The sequence below is a fragment of the Oncorhynchus clarkii genome, chromosome 10 (assembly GCF_045791955.1).
Source record: "Oncorhynchus clarkii lewisi isolate Uvic-CL-2024 chromosome 10, UVic_Ocla_1.0, whole genome shotgun sequence".
In the NCBI taxonomy this organism is placed as follows: Eukaryota; Metazoa; Chordata; class Actinopteri; order Salmoniformes; family Salmonidae; genus Oncorhynchus; species Oncorhynchus clarkii.
Window position 1 is genome coordinate 34,324,509 of NC_092156.1, and position 17,977 is coordinate 34,342,485.

The 17,977-nt window shown below is 41.4% G+C and overlaps 1 protein-coding gene across 1 annotated transcript; it reads left to right on the plus strand.

Annotated features, from left to right (window-relative positions):
* Positions 1–1,057: 1,057 nt before the first annotated feature.
* LOC139418321 (guanine nucleotide-binding protein G(I)/G(S)/G(T) subunit beta-2) lies at positions 1,058–16,113 on the plus strand. Its single transcript, XM_071167686.1, has 10 exons — positions 1,058–1,924; positions 10,864–10,967; positions 11,593–11,631; positions 11,875–11,981; positions 12,096–12,159; positions 12,572–12,734; positions 13,147–13,213; positions 14,032–14,233; positions 14,442–14,658; positions 14,911–16,113. The coding sequence occupies exons 2-10, from the start codon at positions 10,911–10,913 to the stop codon at positions 15,015–15,017; spliced, it is 1,023 nt and encodes a 340-aa protein (XP_071023787.1). The 5' UTR covers positions 1,058–1,924; positions 10,864–10,910; the 3' UTR covers positions 15,018–16,113.
* The last annotated feature ends 1,864 nt before the right edge of the window (positions 16,114–17,977 follow it).

A 17,977-nucleotide genomic window follows, 5' to 3' on the forward strand; every position in this document is an offset into this window, starting at 1 on the left:
CCTACCCTGGGGTCATTATTATAAATAAGAATTATTGGTTTGTTTGGTCCAAATTTGAACAATGCTCTACTCCAGTTAAACCATAGAATATATTTATCAGGCCTATATGGCCATTTAGAACCAGCTGCTTGTTTCTAGTTTACTCCTGTCTTACAAATGCATAACAATATAAGGATATAATGATTATGCATATTGTGTTTGTTTGTGTGTGTGCGTGCTTGTGTCTGTGTGTGTGTGTGTGTGTGTGTGTGTGTGTGTGTGTGTGTGTGTGCATGTGCACACCTCTCTGTCTCTCTATCACACTCTAAAGTGTATACAGTTCAATGACAGTTTAAAAATGCATTATATAGCCCATAAGAATATAATTATTATGCAAATTATGTGTGTATTCTGTATTGTGTGTGTTTGTGTGGTGTGTGTGTACGCACAGGCCTCTGACCTCTCTATTGCACTGTAATGTTCACACAGTCAATGACAGTAAATAAAGCGAAAGTAAAAAAAATAAAAAATGTGACAGACAGATGATTTCGAAATTAGCGGATTACTCCCTATCATGAATATAAAATCATGGCTTGATAAAACCCCAGCAGCTCTCACCAGCCTATGGCCTTGCACTTTCTCTCTCACACACACACACACATCTGTTAATTATAAAAAATAATTAAAGGAACCCTTAGTTACATCTCCAGAGTAATTAGGCTACTCTGAGGTATTAATTACACAAGTAGTTTAATCAAAAAGTGAAGGGGAAGAAGTAAGAAATCGGCTATGCTGAGTGATGAGTTGAGGCCCAATGGAGCAACTTCAACAGTTATGTGGTTCTTGGTGGGTGGGCAGTCATTTTCCTATAGGCTAGTGGAAGTAGTTAACGCTATATCGCACACTGCAGTGAGGGACAGTCTGATTAGTCAATAACTAAGACGCGAAAGGGTTATCATAGAGTAGACAAATGCGACCCTGTGATGATCTAAATCTGCAGTAGGCCGAGGACCTTCTGACAGTCATCCCACCCGTATCCAGTAGACACCAGAGGGGGGTTCTAAAATGGTACAGCCCGAAATGGGTGTGGTTGAATCGTGTTTATGAGATCTAACGTTAGCAAGCGCAGATTTCATCTGAAATTACGTTATTGTGTTAGATCTATTATAATTCTGCAATTTAGAGATAAAAATAAAATAACACCTCATGTGAATATACATTATTGCATGCTATTATTTTATTTATTTATTTGTGTACCGATGGGTGGGTTTCCTGTACCTCCGGCAAGATAGCCTTTTTTAAATTGTATTTATATTTTTCTCTCAAGAGCTTAAGCCTGTGTTTTGCTATTTATTTAATAATTCATTTTTGACGAGGAGGCGGCGGTCATTACGAAGCGAGGGAGTGAGAGGAGAGAGGGAGGAGGAAGAGATCCGCGAACTAGCAAGGGAGGAAGGAAGCGAGGATCAAGAAAAATACAATCAAGAGAAAAGCGGAGCATAGAAAACCCATTTATTAATTTCATAAGGTTCAGTGCATTTTCTTTGATGCGTGGACAGACTGCAATTGTGTTCAACTCGCTCCAACAAAGATGTTTTCGAGTTTATGAAGGTCTCGGGCGTAGAAAGGCAAACCATTCTGAAGAGGAAACGGGAACACAACAGCAGATCTCATCTTTTCAAGAGGTCCAATCAAACGGAGATATGGTGTCTCTGTACTTCGATCTTTAATATTTATTTGTACAGCCTACATTGGAGATACTCTGAGCAAGAATCTAGAAGACAAGGAGCAGAGAGGATATTGAAAATATCTACATATTTTTGTCCCTATTTTGTTTTCTAAAGAAAAAAGGGGCCAATAAACACCCCCAGCCTTTTTGAAACATTGCATCCAGATATTTTTTTCGAGAAAGACCAGCAACCTCATCGGAAGCATTAACTAACAGGTAGCCAGCCATCCATTATAAAATGCTGTCAGAATTGTCTTGGATGTAAGATGGCTGGATGATGATGGGCCTATTCATGACTATGCTCATCATTTCGATGAAATAGTTTTTCATCTGTATTTTTTGGTAAATATATACATATGGACAAACATCCCCACTGTACAAATTGTTTTATATCTGCGTATAGCATAACTTGCTGTACATTATTACGATAACCTATATTAATAGAAAACCCCTTAAGCGTTTGCATATTTAGCGGCTTCGAAAAATGCCAGGGTTGCCAGGGTGTCAGTGCCATTAACCGTGAATGCCCATGGCTCACTGCTATAATAATCGAATTAGGGCCTTAAATTCATCAAGTTACTGCTACCTATGTCAAGTAGCTCTATACATTTGTAGGTAGCCTAGGCTACTGTTGCTTGCAGTGAGGGAGTAGCCGTCTGAGTTGCGCCGCAAGGCCGATGTAGGCAACCTATTTGTTGATCAGGGAGGGCTGTATAACATTGTCTGTGCTGCTATCTGACCTTAAAATGGATTTCACATGCAATTTGTTTAGATTTCTAGAAAATTATACCGAACGTCAATCCAATGACGCTAATATAATGTGCTTAATATGAGTTTACCAGTCTTGGTTCTCTGTGAAATATCAACCGAATAGACCAGTAGTAGGCCTATCATTTACTGTGCATGAACATAAGGGGTGTGGCCACATTGTCATTTTGCATAATTCTTCCAAAGCAGAAGCATGTCTTTGACCCATAGTTTAGGTCAATTATCATTGGTTATCTCTTGTCTTAGAGAAAAGGCTTAAAGAGCTATTATGGTTACATTTTAGCCCACATATTCTAAGCACTGGACACGCGGGTTGTTCGGTACAATAAATCATCATCACTATTCAGCAGTGTTCCATCATCTGGCCTTCTGTAACAATCTGTCTCTTTGTGATGGGCGTCCAGGGCCCTGCGCACATGTGGATTGGAATAAGATTGGCTACAGCAGCACCATTTTAACAATTATTACATATACAGATTAAAGTGAGCGTTAAAATATAGCATTCCATTCCCAGAGAATTCACTGTGTGGAACACATCCTGGCCTAGATGGGGCACTTTAAGGTCTTGTCTGCTGTGTATTTTACAATTGTTGTACATCTGCAATAGGCTTACAACACAAATTTATGTAAATTATGCCTTCAGTCCACAGCATCAAGAACAACCTGTGCACCCCTGTAACCCCCCCCCCCCCCCCCCCCCCCCTCCCCACACACACCTGAGTAGAGGTCCACAACCAGTTGTACTCAATAAGGAACATTTCATCCAGTTGTACTCTGTGATTTGTGTCCTTTTATACAGCTTTCTAAATGATTTTTAACAGTGGACAAACACTTCAATTCTACCAGAAGTCCTTTCATACAGTGATGTTCTTGCGGAAGGGTTAGGAACAGGAATTTGTGTCCAGACAACATGGGATTGGTTTGGTTACTACCTGGTGAGGTGAATTGCATTGTGATACCAAAGTCCAAGAAAGCATGTGGAAAGGTGAAACCAAAAATGGGGCATTTGATGATGTCAATGGGCGATTGCGTCTCATCACATTTCATGATGCCCACTCCTCTCCTCTCCCACCCTGGTGTCTGGTGATGATGCACCACCACCACCCCCCTTAGTGCTTTATTGGCTAAATGAGCAGCTGTGCCAGGAGACTGTGACCCACTCATTTCCTCCTGTCGCCTTCCATTAGTGCTGTGTGATCCATCTGGTTGGAGGTTCCCCCAGGGAACAATGACCCAGCTAATTGCTCGTCTCCCTAGCCTAGTAGATGGCGATGGTGTGGATGTTTCTGGTTGTTTGTGCATGTGAAGTTGGAAGCTTTTAATAACATGGAGTGTTCGGTAATGCTAACTAACTATGAGGCACTGGGATTAGAGGAATATATGAAAAATGTGAACACTACCTGTGACACTACCTGTGACACTACCTGATACATGCAGTCTACAGTCTACCTGTGAACACTACCTGATACATGCAGTCTACAGTCTACCTGTGAACACTACCTGATACATGCAGTCTACAGTCTACCTGTGAACACTACCTGATACATGCAGTCTACAGTCTACCTGTGAACACTACCTGATACATGCAGTCTACAGTCTACCTGTGAACACTACCTGATACATGCAGTCTACAGTCTACCTGTGAACACTACCTGATACATGCAGTCTACCTGTGAACACTACCTGATACATGCAGTCTACAGTCTACCTGTGAACACTACCTGATACATGCAGTCTACAGTCTACCTGTGAACACTACCTGATACATGCAGTCTACAGTCTACCTGTGATACTACCTGATACATGCAGTCTACAGTCTACCTGTGAACACTACCTGATACATGCAGTCTACCTGTGAACACTACCTGATACATGCAGTCTACAGTCTACCTGTGAACACTACCTGATACATGCAGTCTACAGTCTACCTGTGAACACTACCTGATACATGCAGTCTACCTATGAACACTACCTGACACATGCAGTCTACAGTCTACCTGTGATACTACCTGATACATGCAGTCTACAGTCTACCTGTGAACACTACCTGATACATGCAGTCTACAGTCTACCTGTGAACACTACCTGATACATGCAGTATACAGTCTACCTGTCATACTACCTGATACATGCAGGCTACAGTCTACCTGTGATACTACCTGATACAGGCAGTCTACCTGTCTGTGAATGCATGTTCTTTTTTAATATCTGTGTTTTACAAGTACCGGTGCACTGCCACCGACAGAGGTATAGTGTTGACAGTGATGCAAATCTAATGTGCAAAACAGAGTAGAATGGTTAGAGGTATTTCATCGGTGTCTAACGGATTTGAATAGGCCCACCAACTCATGTAAATACTTGTGCCCAATTTGGGATAGAATTTGAATGTGAAACCTCTCTCTCTCTCTCTCTCTCTCTCTCTCTCTCTCTCTCTCGCACTCTCTCTTTTTCTCTTGTGGGGTTGGATGTAGATGGGAGGATTACTTATTACCCCTGGGTCCAATTTCTAATTCCATTGATGTTGGGCGATTAGGCCTGGCTCACAGTCGGTGTTCCAATTCATCCCAAAGACGTTCGATGGGGTTGAGGTCAGTGTTCTGTGCAGCCCAGTCAAGTTCTTTCACACTGATCTCAACAAACCATTTCTGTATGGACTCCGCTTTGTGCACAGGGGCATTGTCATGCTGAAACATGAAAGGGCTTTTCCTAAACTGTTGCCACAAAGTTGGAAGCACAGAATCGTCTAGAATGTCATTGTATGCTGTAGTGTTAAGATTTCCCTTCACTGGAACTAAGTGACCTAGCCCAAACCATAATAACAGCCCCAGACCATTACAGTGCCTTGTGAAAGTATTCGGCCCCCTTGAACTTTGCAACCTTTTGCCACATTTCAGGCTTTAAACATAAAGATATAAAACTGTATTTTTTTGTGAATCAACAACAAGTGGGACACAATCATGAAGTGGAACGACATTTATTGGATATTTCAAACTTTTTTAACAAATCAAAAACTGAAAAATTGGGCGTGCAAAATTATTCAGCCCCTTTACTTTCAGTGCAGCAAACTCTCTCCAGAAGTTCAGTGAGGATCTCTGAATGATCCAATGTTGACCTAAATGACTAATGATGATAAATACAATCCACCTGTGTGTAATCAAGTCTCCGTATAAATGCACCTGCACTGTGATAGTCTCAGAGGTCCGTTAAAAGCGCAGAGAGCATCATGAAGAACAAGGAACACACCAGGCAGGTCCGAGATACTGTTGTGAAGAAGTTTAAAGCCGGATTTGGATACAAAAAGATTTCCCAAGCTTTAAACATCCCAAGGAGCACTGTGCAAGCGATAATATTGAAATGGAAGGAGTATCAGACCACTGCAAATCTACCAAGACCTGGCCGTCCCTCTAAACTTTCAGCTCATACAAGGAGAAGACTGATCAGAGATGCAGCCAAGAGGCCCATGATCACTCTGGATGAACTGCAGAGATCTACAGCTGAGGTGGGAGACTCTGTCCATAGGACAACAATCAGTCGTATATTGCACAAATCTGGCCTTTATGGAAGAGTGGCAAGAAGAAAGCCATTTCTTAAAGATATCCATAAAAAGTGTTGTTTAAAGTTTGCCAGAAGCCACCTGGGAGACACACCAAACATGTGGAAGAAGGTGCTCTGGTCAGATGAAACCAAAATTGAACTTTTTGGCAACAATGCAAAACGTTATGTTTGGCGTAAAAGCAACACAGCTGAACACACCATCCCCACTGTCAAACATGGTGGTGGCAGCATCATGGTTTGGGCCTGCTTTTCTTCAGCAGGGACAGGGAAGATGGTTAAAATTGATGGGAAGATGGATGGAGCCAAATACAGGACCATTCTGGAAGAAAACCTGATGGAGTCTGCAAAAGATCTGAGACTGGGACGGAGATTTGTCTTCCAACAAGACAATGATCTAAAACATAAAGCAAAATCTACAATGGAATGGTTCAAAAATAAACATATCCAGGTGTTAGAATGGCCAAGTCAAAGTCCAGACCTGAATCCAATTGAGAATCTGTGGAAAGAACTGAAAACTACTGTTCACAAATGCTCTCCATCCAACCTCACTGAGCTCAAGCTGTTTTGCAAGGAGGAATGGGAAAAAATTTCAGTCTCTCGATGTGCAAAACTGATAGAGACATACCCCAAGCGACTTACAGCTGTAATCGCAGCAAAAGGTGGCGCTACAAAGTATTAACTTAAGGGGGCTGAATCATTTTGCACGCCCAATTTTTCAGTTTTTGATTTGTTAAAAAAGTTTGAAATATCCAATAAATGTCGTTCCACTTCATGATTGTGTCCCACTTGTTGTTGATTCTTCACAAAAAAATACAGTTTTATATCTTTATGTTTGAAGCCTGAAATGTGGCAAAAGGTTGCAAAGTTCAAGGGGGCCGAATACTTTCGCAAGGCACTGTATCCCTGGGCGCCGAAGACATGGATGACGATTTAAGGCAGCCCCCAGCACCTCTCAGATTCAGAGGACAGACGATTTTTACACGCTTCAGCACTTGGCGGTCCTGTACTGTGAGCTTGTGTGGCCTACCACTTTGCGGCTGAGCCATTGTTGCTCCTAGACATTTCCACCTCAGAATAACAGCACTTGCAGTTGACCGGGGCAGCTCCAGCAGGGTAGAAATGTGCAGAACTGATTTGTTGGAAAGGTGGCATGCTATGATGGTGCCACGTTGAGCTCTTCAGTAAGGCCATTCTACTGCCAATGTTTGTCTATGGAGATTGCATGGCTGTATGCTTGATTGTATACACCTGTCAGTAACGGGTGTGGCTAATTTTGAAGGGCTCAACACATACAACACATACTTTTGAATATATAGTGTATATATACAATACCAGTCAAAATTCTGGACAGCTACTCATTCGAGTTTAAAAAAAAAATAAATGTTTAAACTATTTTCTACATTGTATAATAATAGTGAAGACATCAAAACTATGAAATAACATACATGGAATCATGTAGTAACCAAAAAAGTGTTTAACAAATCAAAATATGTTTTATATTTGAGATTCTATATGCCATGATGACAGCTTTGTACACGCTTGGCATTCTCTCAACCAGCTTCATGAGGTAGTCACCTGGAATGCATTTCAATTAACAGGTGTGCCTTTTTAAAAGTTACTTTGTGGAATTTATTTCCCTCTTAATGCATTTGAGCCAATCAGTTTTGTTGTGACAAGGTAGAGGTGGCATACAGAAAATAGCCCTATTTGGTAAAAGACCATGTCCATATTATGGCAAGAACAGCTCAAATAAGCGATGAGAAACGACAGTCCATCATTACTTTAAGACATGAAGGTCAGTCATTCCGGAAAATGTCAAGAACTTTGAAAGTTTCTTTAATTGCAGTCGCAAAAAACATCAAGCGCAATTTTTTAAATTTTACCTTTATTTAACTAGGCAAGTCAGTTAAGACCAAATTCTTATTTTCAATGAGGGCCTAGGAACAGTGGGTTAACTGCCTGTTCAGGGGCAGAACGACAGATTTGTACCTTGTCAGCTCAGGGATTCGAACTTGCAACCTTTCGGTTACTAGTCCAACGCTCTAACCACTAGGCTACCCTGCTGCCCCGATGAAACTGACTCTCATGAGGACCGCCACAGGAAAGGAAGACTCGGACTCTGCTGCGGAGGAAAAAGTTAATTAGTGTTAACTGCACATCTGAAATTGCAGCCCAAATAAATGCTTCAGAGTTCAAGTAACAGACACATCGCAACATCAACTATTCAAAGGAGACGGCATGAATCAGGCCTTCATGGTCAAATTGCTGCAAAGAAACCAGTACTAAATGATACCAATAAGAAGAAGAAGAGACTTGCTTGGGCCAAGAAACATGAGTAATGGACATTAGACCGGTGGAAATCTGTCCTTTGGTCTGATGAATCCTAATGTGAGATTTTTGGTTCCAACCCCTGTGTCTTTGTGAAATGCAGAGTAGGTGAATGGATGATCTCCACGTGTGGTTCCCACCGTGAAGCATGGAGGAGGAGGTGTGGGGGTGCTTTGCTGGTGACACTGTGATTTATTTAGAATTCAAGGCACACTTAACCAGCATGGCTACCACAGCATTCTACAGCGATATGCCAGCCCATCTGGTTTGCGCTTAGTGGAACTATCATTTGTTTTCAACAGGACAATGACGCAACATCCCTCCAGGCTGTGTAAGGGCCATTTGACCAAGAGGGAGAGTGATGGAGTGGTGAATCAGATGACCTGGCCTCCACAATCACCCGACCTCAACCCAATTGAGATGGTTTGGGATGAATTGGACTGCAGAGTGAAGGAAAAGCAGCCAACAAGTGCTCAGCATTTGTGGCAACTCCTTTAAGACTGTTGGAAAAGCATTCCAGGTGAAGCTGGTTGAGAGAATGCCTGGAGTGTGCAAAGATGTCAAGGCATAGGGTTTCTACTTTGAAGGATCTAAAATCAAAAATATATTTAGATTTGTTTAACAGTTTTGGTTACTACATGATTCCATATGTGTTATTTCATTTTTTTGTTTGTTTTTTTGTCTTCAATATTATTCTACAATGTAGAAAATGTAAAGAAAAGCCCTTGAATGAGAGCTCAAACATTTGACCGGTACTGTATATGTATATAATGGTGTGTACTGTAGAGAGTATGGACCGTATATGAATAGATAAAATGTGTACAGCAGTAGTTATATAGGATGAGCCTTGACTAGAACACAGTATATACATATGACAGTAATGGTAACAATGTGATGGTAACAATATACAGTTGAAGTCGGAAGGTTACATACACTTAGGTTGGAGTCATTAAAACTCGTTTTTCAACCACTCAACAAATATCTTGTTAACCAACTATAGTTTGGCTAGTCGGGTAGGACATCTACTTTGTGCATGACACAAGTAATTTTTCCAACAATTGTTTACAGACAGATTATTTCACTTATAATTCACTGTATCACAATTCCAGTGGGTCAGAAGTTTACATACACTAAGTTGACTGTGCCTTTAAACAGCTTGGAAAATTCCATAAAATTATGTCATGGCTTTAGAAGCTCCTGATAGGCTACTTGACATCATTTCAGTCAATTGGAGGTGTACCTGTGGATGTATTCCAATGCCTACCTTCAAAGTCAGTGCCACTTTGCTTGACATCATGGGAAAATAAATCAGCCAAGACCTCAGAAAAAAATGGTAGACCTCCACAAGTCTGGTTCCTCCTTGGGAGCAATTTCCAAACGCCTGAAGGTACCACGTTCATCTGTATAAACAATAGTATGCAAGTATAAACACCATGGGACCACGCAGCCGTCATGCCGCTCAGGAAGGAGACGCGTTCTGTCTCCTAGAGATGAACGTACTTTGGTGCGAAAGTGCAAATCAATCCCACAACAGCAAAGGACCTTGTGAAGATGCTAAAGGAAACAGGTACAAAAGTATCTTTATCCACAGTAAAACGAGTCCTATATCGACAGAACCTGAAAGGCCGCTTGATACGGCAGATTGAACAAATTGACATTTTTGTGTCCACCAGAATTGACCATAATCGTTGGAATGTTGAATCATTAACAAGTCGTTGTAAAATATAGTAAGAAACAGGCAATAACATGGTAGTTATGGAAAAATTCCACTGCCAAATTCTTTGAATGACAGCTATGCTAAATAGAGATTCAAAACTGCTTTAACAATGGTTGTTCAATGTGTCTGTAATAAATAACAAATGCTGCCTGCAGTAATCCTAATCTTGTTTCCGTGCATTAAGTCGTTTGTGGATATTAGAGAGCCCACTAAATGATGAAGCGCTTTCTCAGATTATACCAGATTAGAGATTATTCTCCACTGATAAACCAGACAAGGCTGTACAACCATAAACATACAGATTACAAGCTTTCCATATTTTACATGTGCTATGTTGGTAAACCATGCACTTAAAATACTGAATTAAGTATTATTTTACAATTTATACACCCAATTTACTCAATCTAGCTGCCGCTCCGCAGCCATGTTTGTGATGGTGTAAAACAACTAGCCTCCGGGTGAAATATGCCAAAATGATTATGATCAGATCACACCCATTGATCAGGTTGAGACCAGCAGAGGACCACAAGACCTCTGATGTAGTTTGAGTCAATTACTCACCATGATAACACTGCAATCAAATCATTCAACCTGATACTCATGCTATGTCATTACATTACAAGCAGATGATTGGTTTGTTCTGACGCAGGCACTGTCCATCATTCTATTTTGACGTTTCTTCTCTTTGACGGAATCCTAACTTTGAACTCTATCACTCTCCTGGTAATCTGCATGAATGTTTTAAGTTTCACCTTTCATCCTATTTTCCATCCTTTGTTCCCACCAGGTGACTGTTTGAGTGACAGAGGATATCGTCGAGGCCAGGGATCCAAAATGAGCGAGCTGGAGCAGCTGCGTCAGGAGGCGGAACAACTTAGGAACCAGATAAGAGTATGGCCGCGTTCTCCTGCTCACACGTTGCATGCATCAACCAATGGTTGCGTGTCTTATCAATGTGCACTGTAGTCGGGCACTAGATTACTATACATATGATGTCGTTAGCTGACACATAAAATACCTATCCAGACGAAGTAAGATCAGGCATGCGTCAGCAACGTCTGAGCAGCGGAACACGACCCAAGCGTTGTAGAGAGACTGCGTTTACACAGGCAGCCCAATTGTGATCTTTTTTTGCTAATTTGTCTTTTGACCAATCAGTTCAGCTCTTTTGCCAATAATTGGGCAAAAGATCAGAATTGGTGTGCCTGTGTAAACGCATCCAGAATGTCACTGATCTGGGCCCACATTTACAAAGTCCCAGAGCCTTGGAGTGCTGATCTAGGATCAGTTTTACCTTTTACTGTAGAGCATAAAGAATGAGATTACAGGATATGGACAGAAGGACCTGAACCTAGATCAGCAGTCCTACTCTGACGCTTTATGATCTCAATTAAAGCAGTAAAACCATTGGGTTTAGGAGAGAAGGGGGATGGTGGAAAAGGGAGTTGGCCTAATGAACCATATGGAGAGGTGGGGGGTTGACCTGGGTAAGATTGACTGTTTCTCTGTCTCTTAGGATGCCAGGAAAGCATGTGGGGACTCAACCCTAACACAGGTAAGTAGCACACATGCCCACATAAAAGACAACATGATTATAAACACATAGCCACATAAAAGACAGTATGATTGGTATAGATGTGTCTTGTGTCTGGAAGCCCCTTAAGAACACAGTCAATAAAAGTGTTTATCAATGCCTTAACCGACATACAATATAGCCGACAGTACATTACATTGCCACATTAACCCTGTGATGAACTTGTCTTGACAATACTTTTCTGTGTGTTTGTGTGTCAACCAGATAACAGCAGGTCTGGATCCAGTGGGGAGGATTCAGATGCGGACGAGGCGCACTCTTCGTGGCCACCTGGCTAAGATCTATGCCATGCACTGGGGCACAGACTCTAGGTGGGTTATGCCAACCCCTTAGGGGGCTCTCTTCACACTCTCACTCATGGTGGTACAAGCTGTGCTTGTTTTGAGTAGGTATAATACAATGGTTCTACCTCTTTGTCTCCACAGACTCCTGGTCAGCGCCTCTCAAGATGGAAAACTGATCATCTGGGACAGCTACACCACTAACAAGGTGAGAGCTGCACCCAAATAACAATAATAACAACAACAATCTCCCCAAGAGGCCTGACTAGGTTGACTCACTGTCTGCCTTCAGGAATTGGAAGTTAAATGGGAGCATACTAAAGACCTTCCTTTACTAGGAATATGTGTTTGACTCATCTCATAATCTGCTTACATCATAACCACCCAGAGTCACTTTGACATTCAAACATTGTAAATTACATTATGCAACGGCACCCAGAAAAGACCCCCACAAATCAGTATAGGGGAAGCACAATGGACTATTATTGTGCTACTTCTGCTGTGTCTGGATTTGGACTTGGAGCAGGACTCATGCCTGGCCCCAGTTGTGATGCTACTCTCCTCCATGGCCATGCCTTTATTCTGTGACACAGTGACCAACTCTTATCCCCCCCCCCCAGATGCATGCTATCCCCCTGCGCTCCTCCTGGGTGATGACTTGTGCATATGCCCCCTCTGGTAACTACGTGGCCTGTGGAGGTCTCGACAACATTTGCTCCATCTACTGCTTGAAGACCCGTGAGGGCAACGTCAGGGTCAGCAGGGAATTACCTGGACACACAGGTGAAGAAGCACTACTACACACACATACCTATGTGACAAAAAGCTTGAGGGATTTTGTGTTCATTTTCCTTTGAGAAATCATGGAAATGTCTTAGCTAACTTCCCCTGTGGCACTACATAAGGTTGTGTATGCAGTTCAGTTGTGTATTCCTACCTGTCCCTCGGTGAGCCCCAGGTTCCAAACAAGGATGACTTTAATTCACTTGGCTAATTAGTCACAGAGCAACACAATTATAACGACCTGAGACATCCGCTAGAATGTCCCTTAGCTGCGTTACAGTGCTAGCTCACCTGTGGCTTCAAATGAGTCATTCTGTAGCATGAGTATTGTTGTAGTTAAGTCTCTGTAGGAGTAACATGCATTTATATGCTGCAGCCAGTGTTCTAATAGATGTTTTTATTTGTGCTACAGGTTACCTGTCCTGTTGCCGTTTCATCGATGACAATCAAATCATCACAAGCTCAGGAGACACTACCTGGTGAGTCCTGATGGATTAGTTACCAAGGCTGATGGAGAATGCAAATATAAATATACTATACCTCCCACATTTTAGCGTCCCCCTCGTGAAAGCGAAGCTATTTTTTTTTTACATTTTAAAGTTAATTTCCTGCAATTCCTACACATTTTTCCATAGGGTAGAGGAAGGTGTTTGCAGTTTTTATATGATAACTGATGATCAATTAGTCCCACCACGGTCGGTAATTCAATCATTCTTACTACAAGTTTAGATTGGTAAATTAGTTTAGCGGCCAGCTAAAAAGTTTTTGCTGACATGGGCTAATTGCGCATGGCCACAACCACATGTCCCAATTGCACCTTGTGTATTCTAACTCTCAACAGTAAGTTGAGACCCCGACCTGAGTTCCAAAAAAGATATACAGTAACCAGTCAAAAGTTTGGACACACCTACTCATTCCTGGGTTTTTTCTTTATTTGTACTATTTTCTACATTGTAGAATAATAGTGAAGACATCATATAAATATATTTTGATATGTTTAACACTTTTTTGGTTACTACATGATTCCATATGTGTAATTTCATAGATTTGACATCTTCAATTATTATTCTACAATGTAAAAATAAAGAAACCCTTGAATGAGCCGTTGTGTCCAAACTTTTTACTGGTACCCTATATATTTTCTTGGTGTAAAATTGGTCCACGGGCCTACAAAAGGGCCAGTTGCCCATCCCTGGTCTATACTGGTACTAGTTATGAGCTAACCCAAACTTGCACTTAAAATGGTCTAATAACAGCTGTTAAATCCAGTGGGTCCCTGTTCTGTTCTCTCCCCCAGTGCGCTGTGGGACATCGAGACCAGCCAGCAGACCACAGTGTTTTCGGGCCACAGCGGTGACGTCATGAGCCTGTCTCTGTCCCCAGACTTCCGCACCTTTGTGTCCGGAGCCTGTGACGCCTCCATTAAGCTGTGGGACATCAGGGACAGCATGTGCCGACAGACGTTCACGGGCCATGAGTCTGACATCAACGCAGTCTGTGTGAGTGTGCTGAAAAGCTGGGGGCCACTGGTGACCTGCTTTCTGGTTCATGTCATGGCATTAAGCCAGGATACCATAGTCATGTCACTGTTCCCAAAGTCCTTCATGTTAGCTGCACTAGCTAATGCTAGTGTTTAATGTACCTAATGCTAGGTGCATGGCTAGCTGATCTACCATGTCTGTCCCTCCCTCTCTCTTTCCTCCCCAGTTCTTTCCAAATGGCAGCGCCTTTGCCACTGGCTCCGACGACGCCACCTGCAGGCTGTTTGACCTGCGCGCCGACCAGGAACTCAGCCTGTACTCTCACGACAACATAATCTGTGGCATCACCTCCGTGGCCTTCTCCAGATCCGGACGGCTGCTACTGGCCGGCTACGACGACTTCAACTGCAACATCTGGGACGCCATGAAGGGAGATCGAGCAGGTCAGTGGAGTATTAGGGAGTGGCTGTCATTTAGGTGGCAGCCATTGTTGTTTCTGACTATTCATCAGACTGATATCAGAACAGACAATGGTATATCTTCTGATTTTATTGAAATGTTAAGACTTCAATTCACAAGCTGATCTCAGTAAAGTTTAATTCAACTCTCCACTAAGGGATCCCTGTGTTAAGGGGTATTGATAAGATGGCTAACTATGACACCTGATGACATTTGTTTGTCCCTCTCTGTGTCAGGAGTGTTAGCTGGCCATGACAATCGTGTGAGCTGTCTAGGCGTGACTGATGATGGCATGGCTGTGGCCACTGGGTCCTGGGACAGCTTCCTCAAGATCTGGAACTGACAAGTTACCTGAGCCATGCGCGCGCACACACATTATTGATCATACAAAGTATTCACATCTCACATTTTGGTACACATAGTTTGCACACTGTATTCACACTGTACGTAAAGATGTACACATACACATTGAAACATTGTACATAATATATATATAACGGCAATTAGGTATGAGTTTACACAGACACACATGCCACTTGCAATTTGACATGTTACCAATCCCATTGTATGCAGGAAGAGTCCACCAGAATTACAAACAAATGCCAACACTACCCACAACTGATATGTACACAGCACACACTCGAGTACCATATGTCATTGGAGCCACCGTGAAAGATGTGACCAAATTCAATAAAATCCTCACATCTGCTAAACTAAAACACGCACATACATGCACACACACATATACAGTACATGTTTATTTCTGAGAGAAACTCTATCCCTTGAGCTAAATGGGGGAAGAGGTAGTTATTGGACAATTCTGTTTTTCGTTTGTTTACTCAGTCCCAAATACCCCTAAAATGGATTTTCTGTGCTACAGTAGATGTGTGTCTCTGTGACAGGGTGAAAAAAGTGACAGTAGTGGGAATAGGCTGATGGGCTGGAAAAGCAAGAGAATAAGTGAATCCATTAACACTCGAGAGACTACAGACAGGGAGATAGAGCCGACTTTCCAGTGACACTGTTAAAGGAAAATCAAGATAAACCATCAATTCTTAAAGTTTCTCCTGGCTCAAACAAAATGCTATCATATAGTTACTGTTTTTATAGATATGTACACCCACATAAGTAAATATGATAGTTTTGGTTTTGATGTTTTTGTTGTATTAATTTTTATTTTATTTTTTACGCTTATTTTATTCATGTTTTCCCTGTGTGCCTCAGATACACTTTAAGGATAATTAGAGGATAATGAAATTAAACTAAATGAAATCAATAAAATGAGAGATTCATAAGATGAGTGAGAAATGGATTATCAAGAGACAACTCTCAAATAAGCAGGGGCAATATTCATACTTTGACTTTGTCAATATATTATGTCAACTTTATGATGGTATACATTGTACATACTATTAATAAATACATGTAGCCTCTTGCCAGTTTTCGGCCAGTTGTGTGTACTTTATTTTTTAGCATTGCGTGTTTAAAATGATGCATGCTAGTTTAAGGGAGATATGGGGATCATGTTTAGCACAAAACAAACAGTGAATTTGAAATGCTTTGATGAACCAATTTTAACTTTTATGAAACCTACCTGACGCCCAGATTTCTGTTCCAGTTTCTAAACAAACTGATTCATAATATAGTGTCAGGTCATTTTTTAGAATAGTCAGATGTATTCATGAAAATCATGGCTTCTATATGATTCTCTACCCTTCTTCCAGGAGCGTTCACTCCCACAGATGGATTTTAAAGGGATTGGATTGATGCATGCAAGACCAAGGGAGTTCACCATGTTCTTTACACCAGTCTATTCCCTAATTCCACAAGGGGGAGTGTACATGTTCACTTCAGGGATATGGCTGATTAGCACGGTTTCCCAAACTCTGTCCTGGGGCCCACCCCTGGTTGCACGTTTTGTCCCTGAGCACTACACAGCTGATTCAAATCACCAACACATCAAGTTTAGATTATTTGAATTAGCTGCGTAGTGATAGGAAAAATAATAATAATACATGCACCCAGGGTGGGCCCCAGGACAGAGTTTGGGGGACCCAAGCCTGGTAAATGTGTTGGTTGGAGTGAAGGCCTGCATGATAGTAGGAACTCCTTATAGAAGACTGGAGGTCAATTATACAACACATGCTTAGCCCATTCTTTCATTGGGTGTAAAACATGAACTATGAATAAAGGCACAGTAATACAAACAATTTTAAGATTAGATCAATGTAGTTTTATTTTTCAAACAACTCTGCATTAAGACTTTTACAGACTCATGAGTCCATTCAACATAATCTTGAAAGTTCATCAGTCTATGAAATACAATCTGGAGTTAACCCCTCAAAAACAGAAACACTAAACATTGTAAAGACATTTAATTTCTTAACTGAAAAAGGATAAGAGATTATAGACCCGTCCAAAGATTTCAGCTTTCCGACCTTCACCGGTCCTATTTCCAACAACAAGCATCTATTAAAAATCACAACTCCATTCATACTTTAAATGTTATTCTACAAGGAGATCCAAGATTTTGTACAGTCTGACTATATACTATCTCTGAATAGTGTCTTGATTAAAGTGTGACTACATTGGGTGAAGCAGGTCATTGCCTCCATAGCAACAGGCAGAGGCTCAGAGACAGTATGCCTAAAACACTTACTACACAGAAGCAGAAAACCCACCCAAATGAGAACAGTGTATTATCCTTCATTTGGGCTGTTTACACAGCCACCCTAAGAACACAATTCTGCATTTTTTCTTCTGACTGTCCACACTGTTTTACATGTGCACATATCAGATTTTTGCATTCAGACGGATGTGGGAGAGGCTATAAGGATATTCCTGACCTGTAATCAATCAAATGTATTTATAAAGCCCTTTTTACATCAACAGATGTCAAAGTGCTATACAGAAACCTAGCCTAAAACCACAAACAGCGTAGAAGCCAAAGTCTAACTGACCCTTACCTCATTTTAACAAATGTTTAAATTAAATATGGTTTTGCAGGTCAGGAGTGTCCGTATAGCCTTTTTCCACTGATGTAACACACAGATGCAATGCTTATTTCTGTCACTGTTCCTTTAAATGTAGCTGTGGTTGTCATGGTAATGGCAGGTAAATGTGCAAAAAAAACAAATCTAAATCATCCAGACAGGTCACATACGGAACATCAGAATTATATCATGATTGAGATCCACATGTTGTATAAATCGGAAGTCAAAAGATCAGATTCAAATGTGTTTTTGTTGTTTACACATTGGGGAAAATATCAGATGGGTATCAGATATATCAATAATTTACCCA